At 57.9% G+C, this 21,816-nt stretch overlaps 1 protein-coding gene across 4 annotated transcripts in view; it reads right to left on the bottom strand.

The window, feature by feature from the left end:
• GSE1 (Gse1 coiled-coil protein) overlaps positions 1-21,816 on the bottom strand; it is a 502,305-nt gene that overhangs the window by 289,793 nt on the left and 190,696 nt on the right. For all 4 annotated transcript variants that reach the window (XM_063597799.1, XM_008974329.6, XM_034940851.3 and 1 more), the window contains exon 2: positions 19,680-19,860. In XM_063597799.1, coding sequence (XP_063453869.1) covers positions 19,680-19,860 — 181 coding nt within the window. The remainder of the gene's footprint in view (positions 1-19,679; positions 19,861-21,816) is intronic.

The following is a 21,816-nucleotide window of genomic DNA, read 5'->3' as shown; positions in this document are numbered from 1 at the left end:
GTCCCCTGAGGACAGAAACGGCTTCCTGCAGCCCCCAAATCCTCAGACCACGTGCGGCCTACCAGGGGTACCCCGTCATCCACAACTGTGCACACACGGCAACCTTGTCAACATTCCAGGCTTACAATAAAAAATAAGGTGATCAGAATTCCAGAACCAAAAATCAACACGTGGTCGGTGAAGGTGGGAGGCAGGCCTGGGTCACTCACACTGGGCAACTCTGGCCAAACGGCCACCCGCGACTGCACAGTGTGCAACCTGCACAACAGGGGGGGCCATCGGGTAACGCGGGGCCGTGTGTGTGGTGTGCGGAGGGGTGTGCAGAGAGGCCTATGGCACCACGGACACAGCCTCTTTTCCCAGCAATCCTTGCTGTCCTGTCCTCCCCTTCACAGCCCCCACCTCCATCTCCCAGCCCCAGCCCCCTGCTCTCTGCCCAGCAAAGCCCCCTCTCACCCCCTGTGCAGCAGAGGCACCTGTGGCTTGGCAGGGCCTGTGCTGAAGGGTGAGGGCACAGACATGGCGTCCTCTCTCCCTCTGGGCTGGCCTCCAGCTCCCAGCCACTGCGGTGACAGCCCGCCTCCCACGACTTCGAGAACAGAGCCAGGGCTGTGTTCCTGTGTCCCCAGCCAGGACCACACGCCCGGCAGGCAGGCAGGGAGGGCAGAGCCCCCAGCCCACTCTGCCCACACCACCCGGCCACAGGCTCTTTCTGTGCCCAAATCTGCCATCAAGGAGCCAGGAGGTGGCCAGACCAGCCCGCGCAGCCACCGAACTCACCCCAGCCCAGCCCTAATGGGCTGGGAGCAGAAGGGCAGGGTTCCAACAGTTGCGGTAATCCTAACGGGCACGGGCACTGTGCCAGGCACCCAGGCACCTCCCCAGGACTAACCGAGGTCGAGCTCCTCGATCATCCCCATTTCCCGGAAAGAGAAACTCAGGCTCAGATGTGCCTGTGGGGTCTGGTTCCTGGGCCTCTCTGCGGCCATCTCACCATGTTCTGCTTGCCAGGGGAGGCAGAACAGGGGGTGCAGAGCTTGTTTGGGCTGGGGATGAAAAGAGAGAAGGCTGGAGTCTGTACCTTCTTTGGCGGGGGTGAGGACCCTGAGGGTTGTGGGCAGTTGCTCAGGCCCAAGGAGAAATCCACATAGCAAGAGGGAGGCCAGCTCGGAGTGTGGGGTCTGGTTCCCTGTGGGAATTCCAGCTTCAGAACTGCTGGGCTGGAGCCAGGCCCCCGGCACACCTGGGGCATACCTCAAACCTCTCTGAGCCTGTTTCTTCACCTATAAAATGGGGCTAATGGTGGAGCTGACATGCGCACGAGAGCTGGCATGCAGTAGGCACTTAATACATGTTCTTTCCCTTCCAGTATCTCACTTGGTGAAGGGGAGAGAGTCACAGGGGCCAGGGTACTGGAGGCGGGCAGTGTGGCTACGGAGCTGCCCCCGGGAGAGACAGGCAGGCCTGTGTGGTTCCCTCGCCTGTGCTGGCCCAGCCTGGGCTCATGGCGCTCTGGGTGCTGCCTGGGAGGTGCCTGGCGAGGGAAGACAGAGTCAGAGGTGTCCAAACTCCAGTCTCCACCCCAGCTTCCCCTATACCTGGTTGAACACCAGCAAACCCACCGCTTAAGTCCTGCATGGCCCCAGGCAGGCTTGGGGGTCTCAGGGTCTTGGCATCCGGCTGCCCTGTACCCCACCAGCACTGGCGCTGCCCAGCTGTGGCTCTTTGTGACACCCGCTGCTTCCCAGATATGGGGGCTGGACTGGGTCCCACCTTAATGGGCGCCCTGGGCCTGGTGAAGATGAGGCGGGAACCTCCCTCATGGCTGCGGTCCTGCTCATCTGAGACTCCTGCATTGCCCCCCACCTGGGGGAGGTGAGGTGACTTGGCAGGGCCAAGGCATGGGCTCTGGGTGGCCCGAAAAGGCACCTGGGGCCTGGGAGGTGACACTGGGATACAGAAGCTCCCAGGCAAGGGGATTAGTAATGACAAGAGTGGCAGTGACAGGCAGGGTGCCGGCAGCTCGCACAGCCTGAGCTGGGTGTCCTGAGGGCCTCGCACCCCAACTCACTCTATCCTACAGTCCCAGCCCGTGAGGGGCTGCTGACTCCCCTTGATGGCCGGCAGCGGTGCAGAGAGATTAGGTGGCTCATCCAGGTCATACAGCAGCGAGTGGCTGTGCCAGGATCAAAACCCAGAACGCTGGGGCTGCAGCCCTGTTTTCTACCATGACACTCGGGGGCAAAGGGGTGCTTGGGATGGCCTCGGCCCCAAAGGGAAGGCACAATGTCACCATCACCAGGAGGAGTGACGAGAGGAAGGACTGTCTTCGTCCCTCATCTGTCTTCACCCCACAGAGGATGGGGGCTGTCCGTCCTCAATGAGGCAGAAGGCAGCCCAAGAGGAGCTTGGCGAGGGTCCTGAAACTGCGTGGGCGCCTCCCTCCTCCACAGCCCTCACCAAACCAGCGGCTCGAACGCATCCACCGGGCCCATCCACCCCCCACCCCCTCCAGGGTCATGGGCCTGGCTGGCTGCCAAAGCTATTGTCTCCACGCTACTGCCCTCAGCCTGGCCATGGCAGCCACACACCCTGAGACCTGTACATCACACCACACAACACGCTAGGAGCTACCTGTGCACGCACACACACACACACACACGCACACACTGACACACATTATACACTGAGAGCCACACACCCACACACAATCATACATGTGCACACAAAAATGCACATGGACACAGACACAGACATGCACACTGACACACACTGCACACGGAGGGCCACACACAACCACACACATACACACTGACACACACTGCACACCAAGGACCACACACGACCATGCACAGGCACAATGACACACACTGCACACCGAGGGCCACGCGCGAACACACAGAGGCACACTGACACACACTGCACACCAAGGGCCACATGCAACCACGCACAGGCACAATGACACACACTGCACACCGAGGGCCACGCGTGCACACCAACACATACAGCACCACACACATACACACTGAGAACCACATGTGCACACAGACACAGGTACACAGATTCATGTGAACCTGACACATGTGGACACCCACACACATACGCACATGCAGCCACTGTGGAGCGATGGATAAGGCACCGCTGACCTGACAGGTCCTGCGGGGAGCGGGGAGGGAGGCCGGGCGGGTGCCTGGAGGCTGCCGCTCATGAAAGAGACACAGAGACTGGCCCTGCCGTGGCAGTGGTAACCGTGGGGCACCGTGGGGCAGGAGCACAATCACCCTGCCCTGGGCTGCCTCGGGGATCCAGGGTCCCCAGGCCTGCCGGGAGAAGGCGGCCAGCACTCATTCATTCGCCCTTTCGTCCCTCCACCCACCCGCCACACACCTGTTCACTCCAGAATCTCCCTGGAGCACCTGCTCTGAGCGGACTCTTCCAGGCCGTGGCCGGCATACCTGTGGCCCTCCCAGACACTCACTCCAGGCTGGGAGGACACATAGCAGCGATGCGGTCACTGAACCCCTGCTATACACAGTGCCCCAGCCCATTCTCCCGGGGGCCCCGGGAGGCAGCTGCCACAGCATCCCTACTTCACAAATGGGGAGACAGGCTGAGCTGGAAAGCAGCGGAGGGGGAGAGGTTCTCGTCCCCTCCCCTCCTCTGCTCTTCCCTCCCTTGCTTTCTTTCCATTTTTTGTCTGTTTGACAAGAGAAGACACCAGAGACACCCAAACAAACAGCCCATGATAGAAGACATCAGAGAAGGCACCCCAACAGCCTGGCTGTTTGAGACAAAGGGGTGGAGGGAGAGCGCGTGAGAGTGGGGGATCCCAGCATGGAGCGATCCATCCCTGGGAGCACCTCAAGGCAGCTGGGCCTGCTACCAGGTGCCTGGCACCCACCCTGGTGGACAAGGAGCCGGCCTCCCATGGCCACATTGGCTGCTGCTGTTGCTGACACCTGCCTGTCCTGGCAGAGGACCTGGGCCTAGAAGGCCACAGCCCACTGCCCTCGCAGTCAAAGCCGTGCAGGTGATTCTGGAGAACTTCTGCGTGTCTCAAAGTTTAGAGAACACTTTCCTAACCGGTGGACTTCCTGTAACTGAGGTCAGGATGAAAGCTCTGTGCCACATGGCCTGGCTTTGCAACCCAGCTCTGTGACTCAGCTGACTGGCGGGACGACCGTCAGCAAGTCACTTTTCCCCTCCTCCTTAGCCTTCTCATCTGCAACAAGGGGGAGGAGCCTGCCCACCTCCCAGGGTGTGGTGAGGATTTGGTGAACTGGTGCCCACCGAGGGTGGTGAAGAACCTTGGTATACAGTAAGTGCTCACTAAATCCTGGTGGCTAGGATCCTCATTACAGTACAGATGAGGTGCATGGAGGAACTGGGATCTGGAATCTAAGACCCAGAAGGAATATGGTCTCTTCTGACCTCCACAGACTCCTTGACGGGTTGCACGAATCCTGTTTGAATATGGTCAGGGATGGGGAGCTCACTACCTCGCAGCCAGCCCACGTGCAGAAGGGCACGAGGTGCGCACTACTTGCTAATGTGTGCTTGCCATAGGGTAGTGTGTTTTTTTTTTTTTTTTTTTTGAGACAGAGTCCAGAGTTTCACTGTCACCCAGGTTGGAGTGCAATGTGCATGATCTCGGCTCACTGAAGCCTCAACCTCCCAGGCTAAAGTGAGCCTCCCACCTCAGCCTCCTGGGTAGCTGGGACCACAGGCATGAGCCACCATACTCTGCTTATTGTTTGTGTTGTTTTTTAGAGATGGGGTTTTGCCATGTTGCCCAGGCTGTTCTGAAACTCCTGGGCTCAAGTGATCTGCCCACCTTGATCTCATAGGCACAAGCCACCGCGCCCGCCAGGGGTTCCTTCTTAATGAAATCAAATCCATCTTCCACAGCCCAAGCCAGGGAGTGGAGGGTCCGGGCCACAGTCCCGCGCTACCTGTGAAACCAGCCATGATGGAGGAAGGGGAAGGTGAGAAGCCGCTTACACCCCACCTGGTAAGGGAACTAGGAGCACCAGGGCTTTGGTGTCACCTGTGCCACACACACCTGTGCCCTCCTGGAAGCTCCGCAGAGGCGGAGCCCCTCTGCACGCTTCCTCTCCCTCTCTGCCCGTTCCTTCAGCCAGGGCTGCCTGGCTCCTCTCCCAGCCCCTCCTGCCCTTTTCCTCCCACTTCCAGAAGCAGTAGGAAGCTTGGGAGAGGGTCATTCAGGTTCTAGACTTGGCACCATCCGGGGCTACTGAGCAGCCTCAGTTTCCCCCTCCACGGGAAAGGAGTGTGGGATTCAGTGACCTCAGAGGGCCACCTAGTACCCAGGGGCCCAGTGAGCTGGGAGGATGGGAGGCACCCTGAGCTCACCCTCAGGTGTCTGGTGCCAGGCTCTGTGCCAGCCTGTGTCCCGTAAGGGTCCATGCACAGTACAATAGGGGTGCCAGCAGCAGAGGCAGCTGGGATGTGCCCAGGGAGTGCCCAGAAGGCTGTCAGCTGTGGCCCCAAGGCCCTGCCACGCCCCCTTAGAATCCTAACGCCTGCGCCTGGGCACTGGGGCTCAGACTAGGACCATTATGCCTGTCCCTGGGGTCACCGTCCCCTGGGCCAGCACTCATGCTCCACATCTGCACCCATGCAGCCCCTGCAGCCAGGACGCACACCCTCACCGAGTCACAGCTCGGCCCTCTGTCCCTCCTTGCTATCTCCGTCTTCTGTCCTGGAAGTCTGGGCACTGTCCCAAGACCCACTCCCTGGCTCCTCCATGGCGCTGCGTGGGGCCATCCCCAGGGACTCACCCGGCAGGAGCACTTTCCACTTGGGGCTCTTCTGGTCCATGAGCACTGCCTGGCCCAGCCCCTGGACCCCCTGCCCTGGCCTGGTAGCCCGAGGAGCAGCGGTGGCCTCAGTCATCAGTCAGCTCCCCTTGGCCTGGGGAAGGAACGAGGGGGGCGGAGCAGCGAGGCTGGGAGGAGAAGAGGACGCCTCCGGCTCCCTCCCGGCCCAGGCCCACAGCTCAGTGTGGGGCGCAAACTCCCCAGAAGAGAGCGCGAGGGTGTGGAGCAGGCCGCAGCCAGCCGCCGCCGGGCGCAGGCCCTCCTCCTGCCCTCCCAGCCTCCGCCCCACCCTGGCACAGGCTGCTGCAAGCTGTACACAGGAGCCAGGCTGGCTCGGAGGGTAGTGGGAGCTGGGAGCTGCGGCGGCCACTTCCTGCCTTCCCTGTCAACTCCGTGGGCAGCAGAGAAAACCCAGTTCCCAAAGGTGGTCACACAGAGTGATATCCCGCCCAGGTCACACCCATGGGCTCGCAGAGTCATCCAGCAGCACACACTGAGTTCTCACTCCAGGCCTTCTGCAGTGTCCAGCCCTGTGTTGGGGCCTAGAACTCGCTCTAGGCAGAAGCAGCCGTCCCCATGGGAGGGAGGGAGAGAAGGAGGGAGGGAGAGAAGGAGGGAGGGAAGAGAAGAGGGAGGGGAAAGGAGGAAGCCCACCATCATTGCTGTATCCACTTTCAGGTTCTTTTCCCCTGAGGGGCCTCCTTTGCCCTCCTAGGGTCTGGGTGCCCAGTTCAAGTAGTGCGCCTCCTCCCTGGAGCCCTCCTGGGTTGCACCGTGCTGTGTTCTCTGCGTCTTGTGAGAGCCCATCTTAGTGTATTTGGGGATAGATGGGTTGAGCAGTGACCAGAGGTGAGGACCATGGCTTAGCTGCTTGAGGGGCAGGCAGAGGCAGAGGGACGCCCAGTGCACTGGAAGGTGGGGTCAGTTGGCCATCTCCTGGGGTGCGTTGCTGAGAGGCTAGGGGAGGGGCAGAGCCTGGCTGGGTCTCTAGGGTGAGTGCCCTTCCCAGTGCCCAGGGACAGGGTGGGGGCAGCCCCCGGGCTTGGCTTTGGCTGTGCATCCAGGGCTTCACTGCGCCACCTCCTGGGAAAATGCTAAACTGCACCCAGAACCTCCTGGGTCCGGCCAGTATCCAGCCCCTGCCCCGCGAGGGTGGCGCAGGGACCACCTAGAGGGCTGCCCTCCCAGCTCTAAACTCGGGAGTTACTAACTGAGGCCACCCTCTCAAGGGGGCTCCGTCATCAGCCCCGTGTTCCCAAGGAGGGGACTGACCCGGGGTGACGCAGAATGCACCCTTGGGGTTGAGCCAGGCAGTGGGGCCCAGTTTGCCCCTGCAGAATGACCGTGAGGCTGAGGGGACCAGTCCCAGCAAAGCACCTACAACAGTGCCTGGCACACAGTCGGCGCTCAATAAGTGACTAATTGTGAGCATGGACACCACGCCCCTCAGGCTCAGCCAGCTCAGCCCAGCCAGGGAGAGTGCGTTAGGCTGCATGACAGCCCCAAAAGACGTCCACATCTAGTCCCCGGAGTCTATGAAAATGTCACCTTCTATGGCAGAAGGGACTTTGCAGACATGAGTTGGAATCTTGAGATGGGGAGAGTATCCTGGACTGTCCAGGGTGGTGAGGGGCATCTAATGGGGTCACAGGGTCCTTGCAAGGGAGGCAGGAGTGGGTGGTGGGAGATGTGAGAACAGGAGCAAGTGGGGGCTCATGCCTGTAATCCCAGCACTTTGGGAAGCTTGAGGACTGCTTTGGGAGGGAGGACTGCTTGAAGCCTGGATTTTGAGACCAGCCTGCACAACAGAGTGAGACCCCATCTCTACAAAAATACAAACATTAAGCAGGAATGGTGTCGCATGTCTGTAATCCCAGCTACTTGGGAGGCTAAAGTGGGAGGATCGCTTGAGCCCAGGGAGGTCAAGGTTGCAGTGAGCCGTGATCACGCCACTGCACTCCAGTCTGGGCCACAGAGTGAGATCCTGTCTCAAAAAAAAGGCAGCAGCAAGAGGTCAGAATGATGTAGGAGATGAAACGGCCCCTAGAAGTGGGAAAAGATGAGGGAACAGTTTCTCCCCTAGGGCCTCCAGGAGGAGCCAGTCCTGCCCACACCTCGAATTTAGCCTCGTGAGATCTGAGTCAGGGCTCTGACCTCCAGAACTGTAAGGGAACAAGCTTTTGGTTTAAGCCACCAAGTCCACGGTGACTTCTTACAGCAACACAGAAATAATACGACTAGGAAGAGTGCTGTTCCCAGACACAGCACCCGACTCACAGCAGCTGCTTGGGCAGGACCCCCTCCACGTGCTCAACTCAGGGAGCCTGCAGCCCTCCCAGAGCCGTCCATGCCCTAGGGAGGAGGAGCCATCACTCTCGGGTGACCTTGAAGTGCCCTTGACCCCAATCTAATCAGTCTGGGAAGCCCCCTAGAGAAAACAGGGTGGTCTACAGTTGCTGGAATTTTATTTTAAACTTCATCATCATTTCAAATGGAATTTTAGTTTAGTTTAGTTTTTTAGTGACAGGGTCTCACTCTGTCACTCAGGCTGGAGTACAGCGATGCAAGCATGGCTCACTGCAGCCTCGAACTCCTGGGCTCAAGCGATCCTCCAGCCTCAGCCTCCTGAGTAGCTGGGACTACAGGTGTGCACCACCACGCCCAGCTAATTTTAAAATTTTTTGTAGAGATGTGGTCTCATTATCTTGCCCAGGTTGATCTACAACTCCTGGGCTCAAGCGATCCTCCTGCCTCAGCCTCCCAAAGAGCTGGGATTACAGGCAGGAGCCACCGTGCCTGGTCAGAATTGTATCTTTTAGAGAAGGCATTTAGGGCTGATCTAATCAGTTGTGAAGCAGGCGGCAGGAGAGCCAAGGCTCTCCTCCGATGCTCCAGTGACCTTCAGAACTCTCCCAGCACAAAGAGTTCTGCCCAGAGAGGCCAGATGGTTGACTCCACCCTGGGTCCTGGAGAGAGAATGAAGCTTCTGGAATGCAGTAAGAACCTGCTTGGAACATCAGCTCTTGACCCAGGAAACTCGGGAAGATGCGCACCCTCCGTGCTTGTAGGAATCTTATTTCCGGTGGCTCACGCCTGTAATCCCAGCACTTTGGGAGGCTGAGGCGGGTGGATCACCTGAGGTCGAGAGTTCGAGACCAGCCCGACCAACATGGAGTAACCCCGTCTCTACTAAAAATACAAAACACAATTAGCCGGGCTTGGTGGCACATGCCTGTAATCCCAGCTACTTGGGAGGCTGAGGCAGGAGAATCGCTTGAACCCAGGAGGCAGAGGTTGCAGTGAGCCAAGATCATGCCATTGCACTCTAGCCTGGGCAACAAGAGTGAAACTCCGTCCCGAAAAAAAAAAAAAAAAGAATCTTATTTCCTCTTTACATTTGCCCTCCCCTGGTCATGTCTCCCAGCAACAGCTGACTTAAAAGCTCGCATTCACTCAACAAAAGTTTACTGAGCACCTATTATGTGCACTGTGCCACGCACTGGAGAGATCACGAGGACCGAGAGCCACGGTCCCTGCCTTCATGGTGAGGGTAAGCATGCCAGGCACTGGCTGCCTCAGGGCCCTTGCACATGCTCTTCGCTTGGTCTGGAACTCTCTGCCAAATGCCACCTCCTTAGGCCTCTGTGACCACCCATCTAAAAGCCACGCCCTCAGGTCTCTCTGTCCCCTGCCTGTTTCTTCGTGGCCCTCTCACCACCCAGCATCACTCCTTTACCTGCTCATTTGGGAGTTATCTGCCTTCCTCTTGAATATCTGCTCTCGGGGCAGGGGTTGTGTCTGTTGTGTGCCCTGCTATGCCCCCCATGCCCAGCATGGTCTTTAGCACACAGGTGGTGTTCAATCAACACTTGTGAACAAAGGCACACATACGGCATTGTAGCAGCAGAGACAGACGTGCCGGCAGACAATCAGAGCTCGGTCAGATCGGAGCCGTGGTGAAGTTGCCAGCCAGGAGAGATCCCCAGCTCTCCCGTGGTGTCTGCTCCCACTTAGAAGGTCATGGGTGAGGGCAAGGGCGGCACTCTTCAAACCGCGTAAACCCACAGTGGTGCCAGACAGACCAGCCGAGGTCCCTGGTGACAGTTTATCAGCTTGGACCGGTCGAGGGGAATGAAGGACAGTGGGTGAGCAGAGGCCACGGCAGGGTGGTGGCCAGGCGGGCCAAGGCACAGTGGCCCCTGCAGAGACGGTCTGTGCCTGGTGACACGGCTCTGTCCCTGGGGTCCCTGGCACTGCCCCGGGGACACCCCACCCTAAGCTCCAGAACAGCCACTCCTGCTACTTAGCCAATCTCGTCTTTTCCATCTAAAATCTTTATCACCAACTTATTGGGAAAGAAATTCCAGTTTAGGGTAAACAGACCCTCTTAACAGCAATTTTGCCAGTTATAAAGATCTGCTTTTATTCAATGCTTGGTGTATTGTTTTTTCAATTGCCCAAGTTAAATTCTCTTTTCTTTTTTATTTCATACAAATCTAAACCAGTCACAGACAGACACACAGAGTCACACGCTAGCAAGGGAACCAGCTGAGGGAAACCAGATCCCAGTAAGTAGGAGAGCAGGAAACAGAGGGGCGAGAGGGTCTCTAGACCCAGCATGGGTAAAAGTCCCTGCTAAATATTCCAAGAGGCTCCTGGGGAGAGATCCACTTACAAGGAAAGAGCCTCTCAAGGCTGCCTGGGCTTCTAAAGCTTCCTGCCCCAACTTGCAAGCTCTGCACTCCCGGCATTACAAGAAGTTCCCGAGAAGATAAATAGATTGGTCGTGGAGAGGGAAACAGACTATGGATCCCAGCTCAGCTGGAAACGTATGAAGAGAGACAGAGACAGAGCGGGTGACATGAGCCAGGAGGCAGTCATGCTGCAGAAGGGCCAGCGAAGGGGGGCTCTTATGCAGAGCTGGAGAAGCCACAGCCAAATCCAGCCCCCCGTGCCCTCCAGAGCAGCTGCCGCTTGGCAGTGGGGGCAGAGCTCTGGGAGCGCCTGGTGTCAAAGCACTCAGCACCGGAGCCGCTACAGGCAAGGCTTGCCAAGGACTTCTGGAGGCCAGAGCCAAGTACCCAAGCACAGTCCCGCCTTCCTGGCGATGGAGGCCCAAGCCCGGCTGGGAGCCCATTTGCCCAACAAAAAAGAGACAAAAGCCGTCCCAGGGCCAGGGTTTCTGGTGGTCACCAGCTCTCTCTCGCTGCCAGGACAGGCCCAGCTCACACATTCCCGTGTGCCAGGCAAGCATCTGATGTGGCCTCTGATTCTTGAAACCCCATCATCCCCGTTTTACACATGGGGAAAATGAGGCACAGGGAGGCTATCTGCCACATAGCAGAAGCTCCAAAGGAGCAGAGCCAGGTTTGGAACTCAGGGAGAGGGAGTCCAGATGTGCACACTGAAAGCCATCCACAGCCTAGTCATTCCCAACGAATAACTGATTTCAACACATGGCTAGAAAAGAGAGAGTGGAAATGAAGTCGCTGTAGGCTACTATAAACCTTCACCTTCTATAAACCTTCGCCTTCTACAAACCTTCGCCTTCTACAAACCTTTGCTTTCTACAAACCTTCACCTTCCAGGCAATGCACATGGACGCACCCTTACGGCCCTGTGGTTCCATCTACTGAATGTGGTCCCCAAGGACGCTCCCCAGGCTCCAAGAGATACTCAGCCTCAGGTTGAGGGGCTGAACCCCAAGGCTACGCTCTGCAATGAACCTGTCTGTACTTGCCCTCTGCTGGCTTCCTTCTTTCGTGTTCCCAGCTTGACCTGGGAGGAGCCAGGTGAACCAGCTGCCCCTTTGTCGGCAGGGAAAAGAGGAGAGTGAAGGTGGAGGCGGAGTGCAGGAGTGAAGGAGTGGTGCGTCTGAAGTGCTGTCTGCATAGACCAGACTGAGGCCATGGCCCTGGGCGTGTGCTGTCTCAGGCGGGTTTCTCAGAAGCAGACAGGGAGACCAGGACGCCGTGATCTCTAAGGCTGGTCTCCCGGGGATACTGGGGGCGGGTGTGAGGATGCAAGGGTGACTTCAGACACAGCCCCGACCCCAGCCCTGTCCCAGAGGAGCTCTGGAGGGTGGGTGGCTCCTCTCTCCGGAAGTAAGGGGCTTCCCACCCCACAGCTGCCAGTCACTGGCTGCAAGGGGCTGCCCCAAAGATGAGAGCTCCCAGCCCTTCCTACAGAGCAGCTGCAGGGGCCTGAGGACAGGCCTCCAAAGACAGCCTCGAAGACAGCCAGGGGCTGCCTCAGAACCACAGTACACAGGAACCAGGGAGGGCGTATAGAAGTGGGAAGTGCCTGGGCAGCACACAGACAGCCTCTGACCCGTGCCGTCTCAGGGACCGTGGAACCATGGACGAACCGCCCAGCAGAATGGCAGGGCTCGGCCCCTTCTGCCGGGGACAGAGTTGCTGGGGAGTGGCTGCTGTCCTGCTCCCCTTGCGTCTGGGTGGGGTGTGAGCTGGTCCAGGCCAACGGGAAGTGGGCAGGAACGGCATGGGTCACTTGATAGGCCACAGCGGGAGAGTATCCAGGGGTGTTCCTGTGTCTGTTGCCTGTGCCCGCTGGTGATGGGACATCAGGGCACTCTGGAAGTCCCAAGGAAGCAGAGACCACGGCTTGAAGAGAATCCGGGATCCTGAGTCACCCAATCAGGAAGACCCACCATGAACCCTGGGACTGTCTGTTACGGCACCGGGGGTGCCTACCCTGACTAATGCAGCTGACTTTATAAACACTGTGGCGCAGGCTAAGCATGGACTCAAAAGATGTCTACATCCCAATCCCTGCAGCCTGTGCACGTGCCACGTTACCTGGGAAAGGGGGATTAAGGTTGCTAACCAGCTGACCTTGAGATGGGAGATGGGCCTGGATTAGCCACGTGGGCCTGGTGCAGTCACAGGGGCCTTCTAAGTAGGAGGGGGGGGGGCAGGAGAAGAGGAGAGAGAAGGAGGTGCCACCCGGAAGCAGGGTCTGAGAGATGCTGAGTTGCTGGATTTAAGGTGGAGGGAGGGGCCGCAAGTCAAGGAATGCGGGCGGCCTCCAGCCAAGGAAGCTGCAGAAGGCACCGAAACAGATTCTCCCCTGGAGCCCCCAGAAGGAACAGGCCCTGCCCACATCGGGATTTTTGCACAGTGAGACTAATGTCAGACTTCTGACCTCCAGCACTGTAAGAACTATGTGTGCGTGTAAGAGTAATGAGTGTTGTTTTAAGCCACGAAGTTTGTGGTATTGTCACAGCAGCCATGGGAAACAAACACAGACCTCTTCTTAAGTAAGCCCCTGCCATGGTGATTGGCAAGGCAGAAGTCACAAGAGCAGGCAGAGGGAAGGGACCTTCTGGATCAGCCCAGAGTAGAGACGGAGGGCATGCTGTGTCTTCTCCAGCAGCTCGCACCCACCCTGCCAGCCCCCTCCTCTTCTCCCCTGCCCCACCCACTGTCCCAGACCACAGGGAGAGGCTGGCTTTCCTTTCCTCAGGTGGCCAACAGAGGGCAACTGGTGGTGACAGTACCCATGGGTAAACTGAGGCACAACATGGGAAAATCAGGCTTTTGCAACTGCACCCTCTGGTGGGAAAACAGCTCAGTGCTTTCATTCTCTTGATTACCCTCGCTCCCTCCTTTCTCTGCTGTGTGTGGATGCTGGGATCAGCCCTGCCCTGGGAACAGAGAGAGAAACCCCATGGGAAGAGCCAGGAGGAGGTGGAGACACCACAGGCTCTGACACCCATGTGTAGGGAACGCAAGTCCAGTCCTGGTTGGCCAGGGTTGGAGGTAAGGCCTGGCCCAGTGGTTCCCCAAAGCCTGGAGCAAGCACTGCTGAGAACAGGGGATCTTTGGGTGGAGGCAAAGCAGACAGCTACTGGGGCAGAAGGAACCCACAGACTGCCCCAAAGGGGCAATCAGCCCCAGCACCCCTGTCAAGCAAGGCAACACCCCAGTATGGCAGGTGAGAAAGGGAGGAGCCCCTGGAACATGGCCATAAGCAGAGAGTCAATCTTGGCCTGGTTTTCTGCAACCCCACCCCAAACTCAGCAGTGGGGTCTGTGGCATCTACTATCTCTATTAATAATGATATCCAGTGGGTGCGGTGGCTCACGCCTCTAATCCCAACACTTTGGGAGGCCAAGGCAGGTGGATTTCCTGAGTTCAGGAGTTTGAAACCACCCTGGGCAACATGGTGAAACCCCATCTCTATTAAAATACAAAAAAATTAGCTGGGCATGGTGGAGTACGCCTGTAATCCCAGCTACTCGGGAGGCTGAGGTGGGAGAATTGCTTGAGCCTGGGAGGCGGAGTTTGCAGTGAGCCAAGATCATGCCACTGCACTCCAGCTTGGGCGACAGAGTGAGACCTCATCTCAAAAAAAAAAAAAAAAAGATATCAATAACCACTTCAGAAATGGTTTCACAGCTCAGGAAGGATACCCAGGGCCCACGTGACACTACTCCAGGGCCACCACTGATGTGCCACACGGCAGCCCCAATGGCCATGCAGAAAGCACTTTCACAGAGACCACAATAAGAATGGTGCCTCCTGGAGTTGTGCAGTGTGCAACCTGCACAGCCTTGCATGGCAGCCCTCAGTGCCTTCTCAATGTTCATCCAATGTCACTGACACCACGCTACCAGAAGGATTTTATTTTTACCATGCCTATTCAGTAGTCAGAGCAGCTGAGCCCAGGGAAGGTCCTGAACCTTGAGAAGGCTCCATGGCCGGGAAGCAGTAATGCTAGGACTTGGAAACCTGGACCTGAGTCCAAGCCCCTCCCTCCTATCACCAACCAGTGCTGCTTCTCTCCCAAGGTGGCTGCGGACAACACAAAGATAATTGTTCTAGGGAAGCCTGTTCCCATCCACTGGTGATAAATTAGGAGTGTCCTCTCAATAGATTTTATACTGCATGCGATGGCACATGAGAAATGGGTCTTCATTTGACTACAGGCCGAAGAGTATTGGAAAGAGATGAGCTCAACTGCTCACCCGCCCCACGAGGGAAGGACATCCATCACAAGGTTTCGATTGCACCCTTCTCCCGGCAGCTGAAGATGCCTGGTCAGTCCGTTTGGGCCTTGCCTGCCAGAGGAATCCCAGCCCCAGGGGTCCTCATGGCCTTCACAGGAAGGCAGAGTCCCCAGCCCTGGAGCTGTGCTCCCGGCAGCCAGCAAGTGGCCACCTCCCAGACGGCCACTTCAAATGCAACACCTGGGAACCAAAGCTGCCCACATGGTGAGAGCCTGGCCAGCCACCAGGAGCCTTTGCCCGGGAGTGGCCCCACTCTGGACACGGCAGTGGCCCTATCCGACCGTAGTGACGCAAGTCTGATAAGCTCTGTGGGCTGGCCTGGGAGTCTGGGACAGCAGGGAACCCAGTGTTACCAAACTCATCACCGCCTTCCACAACACACACAACCCCCACCTCTGGGGGAGACCAAGGCAGCTGACGGCCACGTGTTTCCCTGGGGGACTCTGCCCAGGGCCCAGCTCGGCACAGGCTCCTCCTGTACCTGCTTCCTTTCCCTGGCAAAAGCTGCTGTCCCCACGTACGAGGCATTTCCAGGGAAGTGGGGGTCAGAAATGGACGGCCCTGGGCGGTTACAGTTCCGCCACCTGCCCTGGCCACCCCCACTGCTGGGAAAGGCCCCTGCCCCAGCCAGTGCCAGGGTGGGGCCACCATGGTAGGGGGCCAGAGAGACAGAGAGGGCAGAGAGGGCTCAGTGCCCCTGAGGCCGTGGCCTGGAAAGAGGGAGACGGGGCTGTGGTGGGGATGGGCATTTGGAATGTGTGTCCTGTGTGTGTGTGTCTGTGTGTTTGTGTGTGTGGGGGTCTGTGCCTGTCTCTGTGTGTCTCTGCCCCTGTGTGTGTGTGTGTGTGTGTTTGTGTGTGGGGGGTCTGTGCCTGTCTCTGTGTGTCTCTGCCCCTGTGTGTATCTGTGTGTTTGTGTGTGGGGGGTCTGTGCCTGTCTATGTGTGTCTCTGCCCCTGTGCGTGTCTGTGTGTTTGTGTGTGGGGGGTCTGTGCCTGTCTATGTGTGTCTCTGCCCCTGTGCGTGTCTGTGTGTTTGTGTGTGGGGGGTCTGTGCCTGTCTATGTGTGTCTCTGCCCCTGTGTGTGTCTGTGTGTTTGTGTGGGGGGGGTCTGTGCCTGTCTCTGTCTGTCTCTGCCCGTGTGTGTCTGTGTGTTTGTGGGGGTACTCTGTGTATGTATCCATATGTGTATTGCATATGTGTATGTGTGTCTGTGCTTGTATCCACCTGTGCGAGGATGTTTGGCTTCTGTGTGTGTGGCTGTGTGTGGTATGTTTGTGGTGCAGACAGGGTCTGTGTCTGTCTGCACGTGGCCCTGTGCCTGTAAGTCTGTGTATCCACGTGCATATCGTGTGCTTGGGAAAAATCTATGCAGGTGTGTGTGTGTGTGTCACGGGTTCCTGTGTGTGTATCTGTGTGTGTGCTGGGTCTGCCCATGTGTCTGCGTATGTGTGTGTGTGTCTGACTTATGCGTGCACCCGTGCCTATGCCGTGTCTGTGGGCTATGTCTCCGAGCACCTGCTTTCATGTGTGTGTGTGTATGTGCGTGTGTGTGTGCCTATGCGTGCACCCGTGCCTATGCCATGTCTGTGAGCTGTGTCTCCGAGTGCCATGTCTCCGACTGCCTGCTTTCCTGTGTGTGTGTGTGTGTGTGTGTGCGCGCGTGCATGTGTGTGACCTATGCATGCACCCGTGCCTATGCGTGTCTGTGGGCTATGTCTCCGAGCGCCTGCTTTCGTCTGTGTGTTTGCGTGTATGTACTGTGTCTGTGTCTGTCTCGTGCGTCTGCATGTCTGGACGTGCCCCCTCCCGCTGCACCCGCCCCGCCGCCCAGCTGGCAGTGCACAGCTGGGCCCGGGAGACAGCGCCCGCCCGCCTGCCGGATGAGAGGTGGCAGGTGTGTAATAAACCATTAGTCACTGTCACGTTTCTGAGCAGCAGTGGCTGCCCAGGCGGGGCCTGACTGCGGGACATGCTCCTGGTGGGTCTCTGGCTGGGGAGCTGCCCGGACTTGGCTGCAGCCTGACAGGGAGCAGCTGGCAGACGCAGGTTCGTGCCCCGGCCCTGCCCCACCTGCCCCTACCCGGCCACAAGGCAGGGGCTCCTGGCTTGCCAGGTCAGCCCTTGTTGCAGGGACACTCACGGGGGTCCCCCACAACCTCTGCACCCTTCTTGGCACCCCCAGACTCTCAGGCCCCCGCCCCCAACGTACCCCGCTAGTACGCAGTGAGTTGCAGCAAGGACCTGCTGATGAGACAAGGTTCTTTCCAGGGACCTGATGGCCACCGGGACCAGGGACTCAGGAGTGACCAGCCCCATCCCCAAAGGTCTCCAAAAAGGGCTCCTTTTGGAAATGTCACTCTGAAAACTCCTGAATTGATTATTTTAAAACTTTTTTTTAATTAAAAAAAATTTTTTTGAGACGGAGTCTTGCTCTGTTGCCTAGGCTGGGGTGTGGTGGTACAATCACGGCTCACTGCAGCCTCAACCTCCTGGAATCAAGTGATCCTCCCACCTCAGCCACCCGAGTAGCTGGGACCACAGGTGCGTGCCACCATGCCCGGCTAATTTTTGTATTTTTTTGTAGAGACAGAGTTTCGCCTGGGGGTTGCCCAGGCTGGTCTCGAACTCCTCGGCCTCCCAGCACTCAGGGAAGCAGCCTGGTGTGCCGAGGCTGAGTTCGGCGCGGGAGCCAGACGTCGGGGTTCGTGCCCCATCCCCCTCGCTCACTACTGTGTGGGTGGAGGCAGATTGCTCAGCCTCTCTGGCCTGCAGGACACTGTTTCACTGATGGAGGAGGACATGTGTCCCAACATGAGTGGGAAAAAGGCAGACTTGGTTCTTCCTCGGTGCCCAGCCCTCTTCAAGCATCTTACAAGCATCAGCTCACGAGGTTGCCACGAAACCTCTACCAACACCTACTATTAGGGCTCCCTCTTACAGATGTGAGGACAGAGGCTCAGGATGACTCATTCATTTGCCAAAGGTCCCTCAGATAAGAAGTGGGTGGGCCTGCTCCCCAAACCACAGCCAAACTCCGCCTAGGCGTCCATCTGGGCCTTGTTCTGCTCCAGAGGACTCTGGTTTCCTGGGGCAGGGCTCTGCCCAAAGCTGTGGGAGAGAAACGGTGAGAACCAGGCAAGCTGCCTCCTCCTCGGAGCCCTCCACTGACCCGTGAGCCGCCAGGCCCAGGAGGACGCATCGCCAAACAGGGGCACCCGGCCTGCCCTAGGCACAGGGGAACACTGGTGTCCTCCTCTGCCTGAGCCTCCCCTGGGGATGTCCTGAGTGACAGGTGGGTGTGGACCCAGCCTGAGCTGCCACCCAGAGCTGAGCGTGAGAAATCGCAAACAAATCATAACTCCCTGGCCCCAGCCTGCACCCTAAACACGGAGGGTGCCAAGGCCTGTCACAAACACGCTCGGGTCCTGGCTGAGTTAATCCCCACATCTGCCCCGTGAGCCAGGCACTCCCATTAGCTTTCTTGCCATTTCCCAAATGAGGAAACTGAGGCACGGAGCAGGGAAACTCACTTGTCCAAGGCTCTTAGCCATTCCTCCCCGACAATGGCCTGGCTTTTGTGATCAGGAGCTCTGATTAGCTGGCTCAAGGCAACGGCAGAGCAGGTCCTCAGACAAGGTGGGGACAGTAGTCCCTGCCTGGCCTGTTTTGTGGCCTGACCACCCTGACCTCAACCGCCAGTGTCTGGAAGCCCTCCAGAGGGGTCAGCGTCCCTAAAGCCCCTGGCCAGCCCCTTCCCTTCCCCGGAGCCTACCACACAAAGAGAAAGAGGTCGGTATTAGGGTTGCCCTGCAGATGGAGGTCCCAGATCAAAGTCCAGGGCTTGGGGGATGGGCCAGCTGTCCCCAGGCCCCCAGCAGTCCCCTGTCTGTCCATCTCCTCCCCGGCTCAGCCCAATAACATGGGGTGCTTTGGACCCACTGCCCTCACTGTGGTTGGCACCAGGGGCGGGCTGGGCTGGGGGTCTCAAGTCTCCCGTGCTGCGGGGGCAGCGATGGGGGCAGGACAGAGCCTTGACCACAGCCCTCTGGAGGGTCTTGCTGACGAACCTATGGCCTAAGGGGTGGCTTCAGGATGAGGCCATAAAAACGCATCATGGGGGTCACCACATGTCCAAGCCCAGCCAAAGCATCTGACCTGGCCCAGGCCCCAAGGCCCAGCAGCCAAAGCCTCAAGGGTCCACACACGGCGATTAACCAAGGAGGGCACAGCCTCGCCTGGCCTCAGGGAAGCACCATGCAGAAGCCCTTAGGATGTGTCTGAGGATGCCTTGGAGTGGGGGTGTGGTCCACAGCACGCCTGTGGCTGGCGGGAGTGGGAGGGGGAGGACGGCGGCGCCATCTCCCCGCACAGAGCAGCCTGGTTCCCCGTGGCCCAGCCCAAGAGAACCGCACACGTGCACCTGGGACACAGTGTGTTGACATCCGAGAAAACCAAGAAACGACCCCCTCTGGGCTCAAGACTATCCATAACATCATTTTTTTTAATGAATGAATGAAGACAAGAGAGTGTATAGGTAAATAAATAAACAAAGGCAGCCCAGGAGCCCAGCAGGCGAGAGTATCTAGAACCAGGGATGTTGATGAAACTACGATTTTGGAACCCTAAGGAGTATGGAAGAGAAAATCCAAACTCCAGTAAGGGAGACCCAGCACCCGGTCTCTCCCCTAGGATGCCGAGGACACAAGGTGGAACTGTATCTGAACTCGGCTCTGGGAGCCCCCATCCCTGCTGGGACAACCGCATCCCAGCCCAGTACCCAGAGATACAAAAAGAGCTGGCGTCTACCTGCACCGGTAAGGTCTGGTCCGTCCTCCTCCCGGCTGCTCTGCAGACACTGCGCTGGCCTCAGCTCCTGGGCCATCCTGGGGCCTCTGGGCAGGGTCTCCGTGGGGGCGCGTGGCCGGGTCTCGGACTCCCGGGTGGGAGGGTGGGTGGCTGTAGATGCTTCCAGAGATCCACAAACAGCCTGAAAGGAAAAGAGGTGGACACAGTGAGCCTGGGCCATGCCTGCAGGGGAAGATGCATGAATGGACTCTCTGGCCATAGGTGCCATTCCTCCCCGATGATGGCCTGGCCTTGGTGATCAGGAACTCAGACTGGCTGGCTCAGGGCAACAGCAGAGCAGGTCCTCAGTAAGGCCAGTGCCAGTGTCTTCCTTGCCCAGCAAGCCCAGCCTAGGGGACACCAGGCTGGACCCCTGCTGCTGGGGTCCCACCCACACAGCCCCATCTTCTTGGCCATCCAAAACTGGAGCTTCTGGAGCCCTCGCAGCAGCTGGCCAGCACTGCACGGAGCCCAGAAGCATCTAAGAGGGAGCCTGAGGCTAAGCCCAAAGGTCCAGCCTTGTCCTGTCCCCTGGCGGTGGTGGGGACAAGGTTTATTCGGTGGTCCTTGCCCAGAGACCCCCTGGGGCCTGGCACTTGGCTCAGAGAGCTGGGCAAACCATCTCAGCCGCACCCTGCAAATCAAGGAAAGGCCCTCATCTGAGTACCCCCGGGGGATGCTCTCTTCCAGACTGGGCCGCCGGGCACCTGGTGTGATCCTGAGCTGTTATTACCAGCCGGGGAGCAGCAGGCAGGCCCCTCACCTCTCTGAGCAACTGGAGTGCCTTGATTACAACATGACAAAATGGATACAGGCCAGGCACGGTGGCTCCCGCCTGTAATCCCAGCACTTTGGGAGGCTGAGGCAGGAGGATGGCTTGAGCCTAAGAGTTCCAGACCAGCCTGGGCAACATAGGGAGACCCCATCTTTACAAAAATAAATAAACAAATTCAAATTTTAAAAATGGACACAGGAAGGCTGTGATTGTGATGTCTTGATTTATTGCAGGAGAACAGGTGGGGCGGCACCTGGTTTGGTGCACATCCTGGTGGGGACCAGCTCTACGCCACAAGCTGGCTGGAGTCTCACCTGTGGCTTACTAACACAGATGTTTCTTCTAGGTCCCTGCATCAAGGGGAATCAAAGGGAGCACAGAAGTGGTGGGACCCTCCTGGGACCTGGCAACACTGGCCACTGACCACTGACAGCCGTGTCCCTCCCCGGGTGCTGCCCCCTGCCAAGGGAACGGACCCGTGCGAGGGCCAGGACTGCAAGGGTGCAGCCCCGGGCCTCAGGGCACTTTTGCAGGCACTGCAAAACGTGCCTCTCCATCCTGCGTGCACCTGGGCTCACTGGTCCCGAGGGGAGCAAGAACTACCATGATGACGACGATAATGGGGATGCTGATGGTGACGACGCCAACTGCCCGTTACTAAGGGCCTACCTGTCCCTAGCTCTACATGGAACTTGGAATGACCAACTACCCGTTATAACTATACGGATGAACTCAGTCCACACTGCAGGGGGGTCATCCCATGCCCACAGCCCTCACTTTTTTGTAATCTTTACTTTTTATTTTATTTTGAGATGGAGTCTCACTCTGTCGCCCAGGCTGGAGTGCAGCGTTGTGATCTCAGCTCACTGTAACCTCCACCTCCTGTGTTCAAGCGATTCCCCTGCCTCAGCCTCCCGAGTAGCTGGGATTACAGGTGCCCGCCACCATGCCCGGCTCATTTTGTTTTTTGCTTTTTTAGTAGAGATGGGGTTTCACTATGTTGGCCAGACTGGTTTCGAACTCCTGACCTCAAGTGATCCGCCTGCTTCTGCCTCCCAAAGCGCTGGGATTATAGGTGTGAGCCACTGCGCCTGGCCACTTTTCTGTAATATTTACAATTGTCATAAAATATACCAAACACAAAATTTACCATTCTGACCATTTCCAAGTGTGCACTGAGTACATTCCCAGTGTTGTGCTACCATTACCACCATCCATTTCTAGAACTTTCTCATCATCCCACACAGCAACTCTGTCCCCATTAAAAGGCTCCCTGCTCCCCGCCCTCAGCCCTGGCTGTCGGCATCTGCTCTCTGTCTTGGT

The sequence above is a fragment of the Pan paniscus genome, chromosome 18, assembly GCF_029289425.2.
Source record: "Pan paniscus chromosome 18, NHGRI_mPanPan1-v2.0_pri, whole genome shotgun sequence".
Classification (NCBI taxonomy): Eukaryota; Metazoa; Chordata; class Mammalia; order Primates; family Hominidae; genus Pan; species Pan paniscus.
The sequence above is the reverse complement of the archived record's forward strand: the minus strand, read 5'-3'. Positions and strand labels throughout refer to the sequence as shown.